General features: G+C 44.4%; 1 protein-coding gene across 3 annotated transcripts in view; it reads left to right on the forward strand.

The window, feature by feature from the left end:
• tdrd1 (tudor domain containing 1) overlaps positions 1-14,250 on the forward strand; it is a 76,487-nt gene that overhangs the window by 53,185 nt on the left and 9,052 nt on the right. For 2 of the 3 annotated variants that reach the window (XM_031805192.1, XM_031805194.1), the window contains exons 16-21: positions 900-1,034; positions 4,860-4,967; positions 5,155-5,325; positions 6,710-7,114; positions 10,678-10,794; positions 10,933-11,049. In XM_031805192.1, the coding sequence (XP_031661052.1) occupies positions 900-1,034; positions 4,860-4,967; positions 5,155-5,325; positions 6,710-7,114; positions 10,678-10,794; positions 10,933-11,049 (1,053 nt within the window). The remainder of the gene's footprint in view (positions 1-899; positions 1,035-4,859; positions 4,968-5,154; positions 5,326-6,709; positions 7,115-10,677; positions 10,795-10,932; positions 11,050-14,250) is intronic. The other variant, XM_031805193.1, reaches the window with a different exon arrangement.

Raw genomic sequence — 14,250 nt, forward strand, 5'->3', positions numbered from 1 at the left:
AACACTTTCTAAAGTTTCAGCTTGATCATACGCTTTCAGCAAGCACACTTATCATTATAGAAGGTACAATAAAAATCCACCCTGGTGTGTAGATCAACACCGGGATATAGTAAAATACCATATACCGGCCATCCCAAGACCTAGGTTTCAGGAAATGGCAGTAACGGGTGTTTTACATTTTACATTTAATTATTAATTTAGCAGACTCTTTTATCCAGAGCGATTTACACAAGTAATTAGGGTTAAATGCCTTGCTCAAGAACACATTGGCAGATAATTTTTTCCACCTAGTTGGCTCGGGGATTGGAGCTAGCGACCTTTCAGTTACTGGCCCAACGTTCTTAACTGTAGTCTTTTGCTGACATCATTATTGGGGGAAAAAAGTGCATTTACATGTTTGTTTCCACATGTGTGGGAACTGTACATGCGTTGTTGTGGGAGCCGTGGGCCTTACCGCCGCGCTAAAGAGGTACTCGTAGAGATTCTTTAAAGTTGCCTGGTCTAAGAAGGGACCCTTCCAGTTAGATACTGTTGCTATCAGCCAGGTCAAGCTGAGTGAAATTCTGATGAATGTATGGCTCCCATTTGAGAAAGCAAATACTGATACCTGCTGCATGTCCCTGCACATTATGTATGAAAAAAGAATGTGATACGCTTTGCTACAACAAACCGGTTGGCTAGACAGGCTATAGATTGCATAGTGTGTCAATAGTTTGGCATGAAGGTTATGTTGTTGAAAAGGCCATTGATCAAAGCTAGGTGAACTTTTCTAGTTTTGAAGCGTGTCCACAATGATGACGGTGATATCTTGCATTTGTATACTGTTTTTCTCAAAATTAGGGGCCTTTTAGTTGTATGGGAGTATCTCACCCTTGCTATTCCATTTCTTTGTCTCGCAGTGGCCAAGCCTGCTGTGGCAGAGAAGCTACAGTGGACATGTGCTGAGCTTCCTACTGAGGGCCAGATGGTGGCACTGGTGGTCAGTGTGATGGAGAATCCTGGAGAGTTCTACTGCTACAAATATAACCAAGAAGGTACAGGCATTCTAAACATCTCACAGTAGGAGTGAGATTTTACTAGATTAGAATTAGGGAGCGTAGGTCTCCCGAGTGACGCACTGGTCTAAGGCAGTGCTAGCTATGTAAGCCAGAAACCATACATGCTGAGGCTGCATTTATTGTAGCTGGGGATTTTAACAAAGCTAATCTGAGAACAAGGCTTCCTAAATTACGCATTCTCTGTGATCGAGTTTATTAACAAGTGCATCGGTGATGTTTTAGCCGCTGTGACTATTTTACCTTCCCTAACCAGAGACTGTGGATTGATGGCAGCATTGCGTGAATCACCTCTTGTAATCATGGCAAGGCGACTGGAAACATGACCGAATACAAACAGTGGAGCTATTTCCTCCAAGGCAATCAAAAGAGCAAAGCGTCAGTATAGAGACAAAGTAGTCGCAATTCAACGGCTTAAACTCGAGACGTATGTGGCAGGGTCTACAGCCAATCACGGATTACAAAATGAAAACCAGCCCCGTCATGGACATTGTCTTGCCCCCAGACAAATTAACCAACTTCTTTGCTTGGTTTGAGGACAATACAGTGCCACAGACACGGCCTGCTACCAAAGCCTGTGGGCTCTCCTTCTCCCTGGCCAACGTGAGTAAAACGTTTAAACGTGTTAAACCTCGCAAGGCTTCTGGCCCAGGCAGCATCCCTAGCCACGTTCTTGGCGCATGCGCAGATCAGCTGGGTGGTGTGTTTACAGACATATTCAATCAGGCAAACAACCTCTCACTCAACGTCAACAAAAGAAAGGAGATGATCGTAGGCTTCAGGAAACAGCAGAGGGAGCATCCCCCCATCCACATCGACGGGACAGTAGTGGAGAAGGTGTAAAGTTCCTCAGCTACTACTACTACTAACATCACGGACAAACTGAAATGGTCCACCCACACAGACAGCATGGTGACGAAGGCACAACAGAGCCTCTTCAACCTCGGGATGCTGATGAAATTTGACTTGTCACCATAAACACTCACAAATCTTTACAGCTGCACAATTGAGAGGATCATGTCGGGTTGTATCACCGCCTGGTACGGCAACTGCTCTGCCCACAACCGCAAGGCTCTCCAGAGATTGGTGCGGTCTGAGCAACGGATCATCGGGGGCAAACTACCTGCCCTCCAGGACACCTACAGCACCCGATGTCACAGGAAGGACAAAAATATCATCAAGGACAACTACTACCTGAGCCACTGCCTGTTCACCCCCAAATCATCCAGAAGGTTAGGTCAGTACAGGTACGTACAAAGCTGGGACCGAGAGACTGAAGACATTTTTCAATCTGAAGGCCGTCAGACTGTTAAACAGCCATCACTAACAGTGGCTTATTACTTTTATTTAATTTTACCAGGCAAGTCAGTTAAGAACAAATTCTTATTTTCAACTGCCTGTTCAGGGGCAGAACGACAGATGTTTACCTTGTCAGCTCGGGGGTTTGAACTCGCAACCTTCCGGTTATTAGTCCAACGCTCTAACCACTAGGCTACCCTGCCGCTGCTGCCAACATACAGACTCAAATCTCTGGCCACTTTAATAATCTTTACATCCTACATTACTCAGCTCGTGTTTATATTCTGTATTCTATACCATCTACTGCATCTTGTCTATGCTGCACGGCCATGGCCCATCCATATATTTATATGTACATATTCTTATACATCCCTTTACATTTGTAAAGGTAGTCGTGTGAATTTGTTAGTGCAGTATTATCTAACAAGTAATCTGTCGGAACTAGAAGCACAAGAATTTCGCTGCACTCGCAATAACATCTGCTAACCATGTGTATGTGACAAATACAATTCGATTTGATAGCTGTGTCACTGGAGATTCTTGGATCGAGTTCAGGCTCTGTCGCAGCCAGCCGCGACCGGAAGACCCATGGGGCGGCGCACGATTGGCCCAGGGTTTGGCCGGCATGGATGTCCTTGTCCCATCGCGCACTAGCAACTCTTGTGGCAGGCCAGGCGCAGTGCACGCTGACACGGTTGCCAGATGCAGTGTTTCCCCCCACACATTGGTGTGGTTGGCTTCTGTGCTAAGTGGGCATTATGTCAAGAAGCAGTGCGGCTTGGTTGGGTTGTGTTTCGGAGGACGCGCAGAGCTCAACCGTCGCCTCTTCCGAGTCCGTATGGGAGTTGCAGCGATGAGACAAGACTGTAACTACCAATTGGATACCACGTAATGGAGTAAAAGGGGTACAAAATAAAAGACGCTGTGGGAGCCTCACCTCAGAATGCATTTCCAATGACATATTGTTTCTTAAGTGATGATATTTTGAGTTAAAACTTTGCTTCTATACCACTACATACAATTGCAGTGTACACTGAACATAAGTATAAAAGCAACAGGTGAAGTGTTGGTCACAAGCTTTTCATGACCTGAAGTAAAAGATTCCTGACATGTTCTATATGTACTAAAAGCTTACTTCTCTCAAATGTTGTGCACAAATCTGTTTACATTCCTGTTAGTGAGCATTTCTCCTTTGCCAAGATAATCCATCCACCTGACAAGTGTGGCATATCGATAAGCTGATTAAACAGCATGGTCATTCATTGCACAGGTGCACCTTGTGCTGTGGACAACAAAAGGACACCCTAAAGTGTGCAGTTTGGTCACAACACAATGCCAAAGATGTCTCAAGTTTTGAGGGCGCGTGCATTTGGCCACCAGAGCTGTTGCCAGATCGAATGTTCATTTCTCTACCATGAGTTGCCTCCAATGTCGTTTTAGAGAATTTGGCAGTACCACCAACCGGCCTCAACCGCAGACCATGTGTAACCACGCCGGATGTGTAGGACCTGGACTGGCTTCATTTGCGCTGTAGTCTGAGACCAGCCACCAGGACATCAGATTAAAACTCTGGATTTGCACAAAGAATTTGAAGAATTTCTGTGCAAACGGTCTCAGGGAAGCTCATCTGCTTGCTCGTCAACCTCACCAGGGTCTTGACTTCAGTTCGGCGTCGTAACTGACTTCAGTGGGAAATGCTCTCCTTCGATGACTACTGGTACGGTGGAGAAGTGTTTTCACGGATGTATCACGGTTTCAACTATACCGGGCAGATGGCAGACACTGTGTATGGCTTTGTGTGGGCGAGTGGTTTGTTGATTTCAACAATGTGAGTAGTGCCCATGGTTTCGGTGGTGTTATGGTATGGGCAGGCATAAGCTACGGATGCAATTGCATTTTATCGATGGCAATTTGAATGCACAGAGATGCCGTGACGAGGCACATTGTCGTGCCATTCGTCCGCTGCCATCACCTCATGTTTCAGCATGATAATGCACAATCCCATGTCGCAAGGATCTGTACACAATTTCCCAGTTCTTCCATGGCCTGCAATACACACCACACGTCACCCATTGAGCATGTTGGGATGCTCTTGATAGATGTGTACGACCGCTTGTTCGAGTTCTTGGCAATATCCAGAAACTTTGCACAGCCATTGAAGAGGAGTGGGACCACAGGCCACAATCAACAGCACTGCATCAGGCAAATGGTGGTCACACCAGATACTGACTGGTTTTCTGATCTACGCCCCTACTTTTTTTAAAGTTATGTGACCAACAGATGCAAATCTGTATTTCCGGTCGTGAATCCATGTATTAGGGCCTACTGAATGTATTTAAATTGACTGATTTCCCTATATGAACACTCAGAAAAGTATTTGAAATAGTTTAATGTTAGACACGGTTAAATATGGTACATATTATATTCACCTTTTTTATGTGTTACATTCCCTGTTTTCACTGTAATTGACATTGCTTCATCAGCGATATCTGTTTGTGTTGTAAGACCTGCAGGTTCTAGCGGAGCTGGGGGCTGAGCTGAAGCGGCACTGTGAGGCAGACATCACCCCTTTCACCCCTAGTGTGGGTGAGCCCTGCTGCGCTCTATTCTCTGGTAAGAACAAACTACGAGATTTATCGAACGCCACTCGGAACTGAATATCTATCATACTATATGGGGTGGTAAAAATATCACCAAGGACTCAAAGGCCCGCTGTCTTACTCCCACTGGTGCAGTGAATGTAGTCGGAAACTGCATATTATGGTTAATTAATACTGGTGTGTGTGCTCTCCCTCCACAGGTGATGGGGCATGGTACCGTGGTATGGTGCAGGGTGTGTGGGCTGGCAGTAAAGCCCGGGTATATTTTGTGGACTATGGCAACACCAGTGATGTCGAACCAGCCCACCTCAGAGCGATCACACCCGAGCTCCTCAAACACCACTTCCTGGCTATCCGCTGCTGGCTAGCAGGTGTGTGTGACGGTTAAAGTAGTAACTTTTCTACATTGTCAAACTTTACAGGTTTTTTATGTAATAAGTTGTTACATTATCCGGTGGTTGTCAGGTGATTAACAACTTTTTTGATGAATGTTTTTATGTATTACTACTTTCAATTTGATGCATAATACTGCTAGTTACAAACACAAACTCATGCACATCTTCCCGGAATACTTCTATAGAAACACACTCGCAAGCACACATTGAAATGTGCACAATCATACACACACACCAAAAAGTAACTGAATGCTCATAAATAGAAACTCACAAGCGCACACTGAACCCGGTCTAGTGGAAAGAGATTTTCAAAATAACACTAACACTTCTTTACTTGGCCATTGTGCAACCGGAGCTTGTCTTTGATGTCACAGTACCCAAACCCTGACACGCCAGACCCACAACAGGCTCTGTATCATGATGAGTAACCTTGCTTGAGAGCTAGTTTTGAATCCAGTCTGTGCCCGGATGGGTGTCCGCTAGGAGGGGGTGGTCAAAGGTTTGAACCTCACCTGCATGTTGAGGAACCTTGTTTTACACTCCCCTGAGATAAAGATGACTTCTTGAAACCATTTTGAGAGAGAGAGACACAGGTTTGACTGCTCTGAGAGATGACAACGCAGATGGACCCTATTGGTTACAACCCCCACATAGAGCAGATGCGATTTGGCACAAACAGAGTAATACATAAACATAGCTTTTGCGATGTTATTAGCTACATGTTCAGTTAAAAACAATGTTATTCATCAAGTTGTTACTCCCATGATAACGTAACAAAAACCTGTGGTAGCATAACTTATAAGGTAAAGTGAAAGGTTATTACATTATCTCATGTTTTATTACGTTATCCGGTAAGTTATAACACTAACCGGTGTTATACATTAACCATTACTGTGTGTGTGAATGAATTACATTTTAATTCATGTCAAATCTCCAGTTGGCAGCCCATAACTTACTGACTTAATTGACACTAACAACCATTACAATGATTCACGGTGATACTAAAGTGATCATTATTACTGTTCTGCGCAGTGCGGACCATGTCAATTATTAATGTTATCCAGTAAAAAAAGTTAACATTTTTAACCCGGTCTTGCACAATAATAACAACTAGAGCAGTAAAAAAAGTTAATACAGTGAAGTAAATACAGAACATTTTTAACCTGCACAAAGAGAAGATTGTATGTACATGTTTGTATTTGCAGGATTTGGGGGATTTTGTTCATGATATCCTCATTCATAAAATTGTAATTGTTTTCAAACCTGCTCATACGAATATGGTGAGAAACTGTTGCAAATGTCAATGTGGAAAAAGATAGCAAGTCATGACTATAAAATAGTCTTCCCCCAATCCCTGTAGGTGTTGAGCCTCTGAGCCCCCAGTGGAGTGCTGAGTCTATAGTCCGCTTCCAGGCCCTGTGTGTGGGCCAGCAGCTCCATGCACGTGTCCTCTTCATCACAGAGCGAGGCTACGGACTTCAACTGGACAGCAGTGGGCAAAATGTGGCCACCACACTGCTCTCAGAACAGCTGGCCAAAGCCCAGGCCCATGCTAAATACGTTCCCACTGGCCCTAAAATCTCCCAGCAGAAGCCTGCCATTCAGAGAGACACCACCACTAGTGTGGGACCACCCAAACCCGCAGCCGCCAATGAAAATGAGCCGCCCACTGAGAAGCAGGTCAAGAAAAACAATCAGAGCAAGGCTAGTGCTCGGCAGCCGGCAAAAGTGTCCATCCCATTTGGATCCGATGGAACTGCATCTGGTGAGTTACTATTTTCGGTATCAAGAATAGACTAACCATGTTTCCATCCAACCATTTTTAAACAAGTCAAGTACCTGTCGGATAAAAAAAAAACTCATGATGAGCCTGATGGAAATAGCAAATTGTCTGTGGACTTTCTTAAATGTTGACAAAACTAAATCTGTATCATTTGATTGAAAATGTGTCGACAAGTAGATGGAAACCTAGCTTGTGTAATAAAATAACTTTTTTGGACAACAGCACAAGATTGGCTGCAATGTCACAGTTCATCTGTCTGTCCATGTCTTGCCTTCAGATCAAACAATTCTCCATTTTATTTCAGCATGAGCTTACATGACAGTGCTGAACCAATTAATTCAGTCACATTGCCAGTGCCACACACTTTTACAAGAACAATTATGTTTATCAAATATCTCCTGTTTGTCTTTACTCGTGCCGTCATACAATATTTGTTGCTAATAAATTAAAGCGCAACTTAGAAATATCAACTTGAATTCCAACACGCCTCCATCAATACAAGTAAATCATGATTCAGTAAATGTGGTTTGATAAGGAGTCATTTATCATTTTTCCTGAAACATTGGTAAGGTTATGGCAAAATAAGTATGTACAGTGCCTTCACAAAGTATTCAGACCCCTAGACTTTTCCCACATTTTAAGTTGCAGCTGTATTCTAAAATTGATTAAAATATTTTTCTCCCTCATCAAACCACACACAATAAATACCCTATAATGACAAGACGAAAACAGGTTTTTAGACCTTTTTGCAAAAAAAAACCAAGTTACCTTATTTGCATAATATTCAGCGGGTTTGCTATGTGACTTGAAATTGAGCTCAGGTGCATCCTGTTTCCATTGATCATCCTTGGTGTTTCTACAACTTAACTGGAGTCCACCTGTGGTAAATTCAATGGATTTGGACGTCATTTGAAAAGGCACACACCTGTCTATATAAGGTCCCACAGTTGACAGTGCATGTCAGCAAAAACCAAGCCATGACGTCAAAGGAATTATCTGTTGAGCTCTGAGACAGGATTGTGTCGAGGCACAGATCTGGGGAAAAGTACCAAAACATTTCTGCTACATTGAAGGTCCCCAAGAACGCAGTGGCCTCCATCATTCTTAAATTGAAGATGTTTCAAACCACCAAGACAATTCCTAGAGCTGGACGCCCAGCCAAACAGAGCGATCGGGGGAGAAGGGCCTTGGTCAGGCAGGTGACCAAGAACCCCATGGTCATTCTGACAGAGCTCCGGAGTTCCTCTGTGGAGATGGAGAAACATCTCTGCTGCACACCACCAATCAGGCATGTTATTGTAGAGTGGCCAGACGTAACCCTCTCCTTAGTAAAAGACACATGACAGCCCGCTTGAAGTTTGACAAAAAGCACCTAAAGACTCTCAAACCATGAGAAACAAGATACTCTGGTCTGAAATCCAGATTGCACTCTTTGGCCTGAATGCTAAGTGTCACGTCTGGAGAAAATCTGGCACCATCCCTACAGTGAAGCATGGTGGTGGCAGCATCATGCTGTGGGCATGTTTTTCAGCGGCAGGGACAGGGAGACTAGTCAGGATCGAGGGAATGATGAACGGAGCAAAGTACAGTGAGAGCCTTGATGAAAACCTGCTCCAGAGCGATTAGGACCTCCGACTGGGCCGAAGGTTCACCTTCCAATGGGGGGACGACCCTAAGCACATAGCCACGACAACGCAGAAGTCGCTTTGGGACAAGTGTCTGAATGTCCTTGAGTGGCACAGCCAGAGCCCGGACTTGAACCCAATCTAACATCTCTGGAGAGACTTGAAAATAGCTGTGCAGCAACGCTTCCCATTCAAACTAACAGAGCTTGAGAGGAACTGCAGAGAAGAATGGGAGAAACTCTCCAAATACAGGTGTGCCAAGCACAAAGGTGCTTCAACAAAGTGCTGAGTAATGAGTCTGAATACTTTTGTAAATGTGATATTTTTTTTTTTAAATATATTTATTACATTTGCAAAATATTTGTCATTATGGGGTATTGTGTGTAGATTGAGAGGGGAAAAAACAAAAATTACAAAGTAATTTTCTATTTATGTCTACCCAATGTGGACCTGATGGAGACGATGGAATATTTTCAATATTTTGGCAATTGAACATTCACTATTTTTGGCTTTTTTTTAAATGTAAATGATTCTAATGTCGTTATTTCATAATGCATTTCATGTTTAAAAAAATGTATTGATTGTAATCGAACCCACCTCCAAAAAGCACTAATCGCTCAGCACTAGAATCAGTATATGATTGTTTAGTGTGTTTATGTCTGAAGCTTTACCCACAGTCACAACAGCTGGCGAGCAACGTTTCCAGCGCCGGTGAGCCGGGACAGACACAGTTGTAGGCTATTTGTGCTAGGGATAAGAAGCCATGCTTAACTTGGGCAGGAGCGCACCGGAGCTTTATAATGCTTTAGCTCCTGTTCCTCTTAGAATATTAGCTCAACTTTGTGGCACTCCTGCACCTAAATATAGACCGTACCAGCACCCAAAATGAGTACCGGAACCTATTTCAGTCCAAGCCCAGCACTGATCAGAAGTAATCAGGTAGACCTATTTTGTCATTTCCACTTGATATCTTTCCCATTTCACGCTGAGTGGTTATCGAAAGGGAGAGGGCTGGGAAGATTTATTTTTAAATACACTATCGGTCAAAAGATTTAGAACACATACTCATTCAAGGGTTTTTCATTATTTTTACTGTTTTCTACATTGTAGAATAATAGTGGAGACATCAAAACTATGAAATAACACATATGGAATCATGTAGTAATCCAAAAAGTGTTAAAATGAATCAAAATATATTTTACATTTGAGATTCTTCAAAGTAACCACCCATTGCCTCGTGACAGCTTTGCACACTCTTGGCGTTCTCTCAACCAGCTTCACCTGGAATGCTTTTCCAACAATCTTGATGGAGTTCCCACATATGCACATTGTCGAAAGAGAGCATTCTGGATAGAGAGTTACATTGTGCATCTGGGCGCATGGTTAAGCCGAAGTCTGCGTTGTCCATGCAGCATTTACGGTGATACGGCCTCAGCGGAAGTCAGGGCATTCATATTTCTTGAGCTTCGTGGAGCAGTGCAGAGCTGTTGGCAAGGAAGTAAGTTTGTTTTCTACAGGATGTACCACCCTCACCTACCATCAACCAATCATGTCAATGCGGCGTTACACAGAGCCTTACCCATTTGGTACTGCGATTGATTTGTCCCGTGCATGTCTCTGGAGGCTCTGCAATTGTGTCACATATGGAGCCTTCGGCCACAATTTTCCATCAAGCATAAATTGGATTTTGGTCTAGGCCTCCGCTATGGATTAGTTGACATATTTTTGTGTTTGGTCGACCAACAACCAAACAATTGACCAGTCGACTAATTGGGGTCAGCCCTAATGCATATGTGTGGGGTGGAGGGGTGGCTTGTGAGCTATGGAAATAATTGTATTTAAGGACATCAGTCAAGGAAACCATTAGTCAATCAATGCTAACGCTAGTAATGCTAATCAGATGAACGATATCTACCTCAGCAGACAAATTCCCTCTGGACTGGAGAACGGTGGAGCTGCCTCGCAATGAGACATTCCAGCCTTGCATAGCAGCCGTTGTCAGCCCCAGTCTATTCTACCTTTTCAACCCCAGCCATGGTAAGGACTCTCTCATTTCTCTCGTTCTTTGTGTCTACAGAAATCCATGTCAATTCTTACAGGTGTACAATTACACCAGACTCACCCACAAATGTTCTGTGTATACAGTATGAACACTTATGTCTGTGTGTGGTCTAGTGTATGTGGAGAGACTGCAGAGTGTGATGATGGACTTGGCTGTATACTGCACCACAAAGGCCTTGCCTAGTCGGTGCAAACCCATGCCAGGAGCTGCATGCTGTGCCCAGTTTTCAGGTGAGGAGTCGTCATCCCCCCCCCCCCCCCCCCCCCCCACACACACACATACTTTCATCACCTTGTGGACAGGACTTTGCACACACACACATGCACTCTCACTGCTAAAATACACACCCATTCAGTGCCTCACACAATGCATACACATGCAGTGCTTCAACAACAATCAGATATTTCCCATTTCAAGGGCACTATAAAATAACCTAATTAACTCAATAGCACTCATTTTTTTAAACGTTAGGTGAAATCTAATCGTAAAGTGAACGGACTGCCATTTTTTTCACGCTGTTCAGGATTTGGCAATATGGCTGTCCATTCACTTTATGATCAGATTTGACCTAACATTTCAATATGGCTAAATCTCTTTCTGGTTTTCAAACCAATTGAATGCCAACATTCGCAATATGCTTACATGAGGAACTAGGGTGGTGGACTAAATGGTGGATTGCTCTGATAAGGTGTCAAAGCACGAGGTAGGAAACCCCCAAAATGGATTGGACACAGTCGATCACCTCAAGATAAAAATGTAATATTCAATATCAGTAAGTTAGACTAAATAATAGCACTTCACAAACTTGTGTGTTATAACCTTCAATCTGGATAACAAAACAAATCATAAGACTACAAAAAGAAAACCAGCCCTATCGCCACGATGTCTTGCTCCCAGACAAACTAAACAACTTCTTTGCTCGCTTTGAGAACAATGCAGTGCTTCCGACAGGGCCCGCTACCAAAACCTGCAGGCTCTCCTTCATTGCAGCCAATGTGAGTAAAGCATTTAAACCTGTTAACCCTCGCAAGGCTGCCGGCCCAGACGGCATCCCTAGCTGCGTCCTCAGAGCATGCGCAGACCAGCTGGCTGGTGTGTTTAAGGACATAATCAATCCCTATCCCATTAGGCTGTTCCACATGCTTCAAGATGGCACCATTGTTCCTGTTCCCAAGAAAGTTAAGGTAATTGAGCTAAACAACTATTGCCCCATAGCACTTACTTCCGTCATCATGAAGTGCTTTGAGAGACTAGTTAAGGATCAGCATTTAACACCATAGTACCCTCCAAACTCGTCATTAAGCTCAAGACCCTGGGTCCTGGACTTTCTGAGGGGACGCCCCCAGGTGGTGAGGGTAGGAAACATCTCCACCCCGCTGATCCTCAACACTGGGGCCCCACAAGGGTGCGTTCTCAGCCCTCTCCTGTACTCCCTGTTCACCCATGACTGCGTGGCCATGCACGCCTCCAACTCAATCATCAAGTTTGCAGACGACACTACAGTTGTAGGCTTGATTACCAACAACGACGAGACGGCCTACAGGGAAGAGGTGAGGGCCCTCTGTGTGGTGTCAGGAAAATAACTTCACACTCAACATCAACAAAACAAAGGAGATGATTGTAGATTTCAGGAAACAGCAGAGGGAGCACCCCCCTATCCACATCGACGGGACAGTAGTGAAGAATGTGGAAAGTTCCTCGGCGACCACATCACGGACCAACTGAAATGGTCCACCCACACAGACAGGGTGGTGAAGAAGGCACAACAGTGTCTCTTCAACCTCAGGAGGCAATTTTTTTTTGACTCGTCATCAAAAACACTCAAACTTTTACAGCTGCACAATTGAGAGGATCATGTCGGGTTGTATCACCGCCTGGTACGGCAACCGCTCCGCCCACAACCGTAAGGCTCTCCAGAGGGTAGTGAGGTCTGCACAACGCTTCACCTGGGGCAAACTACCTGCCCTCCAGGACACCTACAGCACCTGATTTCACAGGAAGGCCAAAATGAACATCAAGGACAACAACCCCCTGAACCACTGCCTGTTCACCCTGTTATCATCCAGAAGGCGAGGTCAGTACAGGTGCAGCAAAGCAGGGACCGAGAGACTGAAAAACAGCTTCTACCTCAAGGCCATCAGACTGTTAAATAGCCATTACTAGCACATTAGAGGCTGCTGCCTATAAGCATAGACTTGAAATCACTGACCACTTTAAGGAATGGAACACTAGTCACTTTAATAATGTTTACATATCTGGCATTACTCATGTATTTACTGTATTCTACTATTCTACGGTATCTTAGTCCGTTCCGCTCTGACATCGCTCGTCCATATGTGTACAGTCTTAATTCATTCCTACTTAGATTTGTGTGTATTGGGTATATGTTGTGTAATTTGTTAGATATTGCTGCACTGTCGGCGCTAGAAGCACAAGCATTTCACTGCAGTAACATCTGCGTATCACGTGACCAATAAAATTTGATTTGCCTTGATGACAGCTTTGCAAACCCGACCTCAACCATCTTCATGAGGATGCTTTTCCAACAGTCTTGAAGGATTTCCCTTATGCTGAATACTTGTTGGCTGCTTTTCCTTCACTCTGCAGTCCAACTCATCCCCAGGTTGGGTATTGTGGTGGCCAGGTCATCTGATGCAGCACTCCATCACTCTCCTTCTTGGCCAAATAGCCCTTACACAGTCTGGAGGTGTGTTGGGTCATTGTCCTGCTGAAAAAGAAATGATAGTCCCACTAAGCACAAAGCAGATGGGATGGCATATCGTTGCAGAATGCTGTGGTAGCCATGCTGGTTGTGTTTTTTGAATTCTATATACACTGCTCAAAAAAATAAAGGGAACACTTAAACAACACAATGTAACTTCAGGTCAATCACACTTCTGTGAAATCAAACTATCCACCTAGGAAGCAACACTGATTGACAATAAATTCCACATGCTGTTGTGCAAATGGAATAGACAACAGGTGGAAATTATAGGCAGTGGTTCTGCAGGTGGGGACCACAGACCACTTCTCAGTTCCTATGCTTCCTGGCTGATGTTTTGGTCACTTTTGAATGCCGGCGGTGCTTTCACTCTAGTGGTAGCATGAGACTGAGTCTACAACCCACACAAGTGGATCAGGTAGTGCAGCTCATCCAGGATGGCACATCAATGCGAGCTGTGGCAAGAAGGTTTGCTGTGTCTGTCAGCATAGTGTCCAGAGCATGGAGGCTACAGACTCCATGAAACAGACTCCATGAGGGTGGTATGACGTCCACAGGTGGGGGTTGTGCTTACAGCCCAACACCGTGCAGGACGTTTGGCATTTGCCAGAGAACACCAAGATTGGCAAATTCGCCACTGGCGTCCTGTGCTCTTCACAGATGAAAGCAGGTTCACACTGAGCACATGTGACAGACGTGACAGTCTGGA

This window comes from Oncorhynchus kisutch, linkage group LG25, assembly GCF_002021735.2.
Source record: "Oncorhynchus kisutch isolate 150728-3 linkage group LG25, Okis_V2, whole genome shotgun sequence".
In the NCBI taxonomy this organism is placed as follows: domain Eukaryota; kingdom Metazoa; phylum Chordata; class Actinopteri; order Salmoniformes; family Salmonidae; genus Oncorhynchus; species Oncorhynchus kisutch.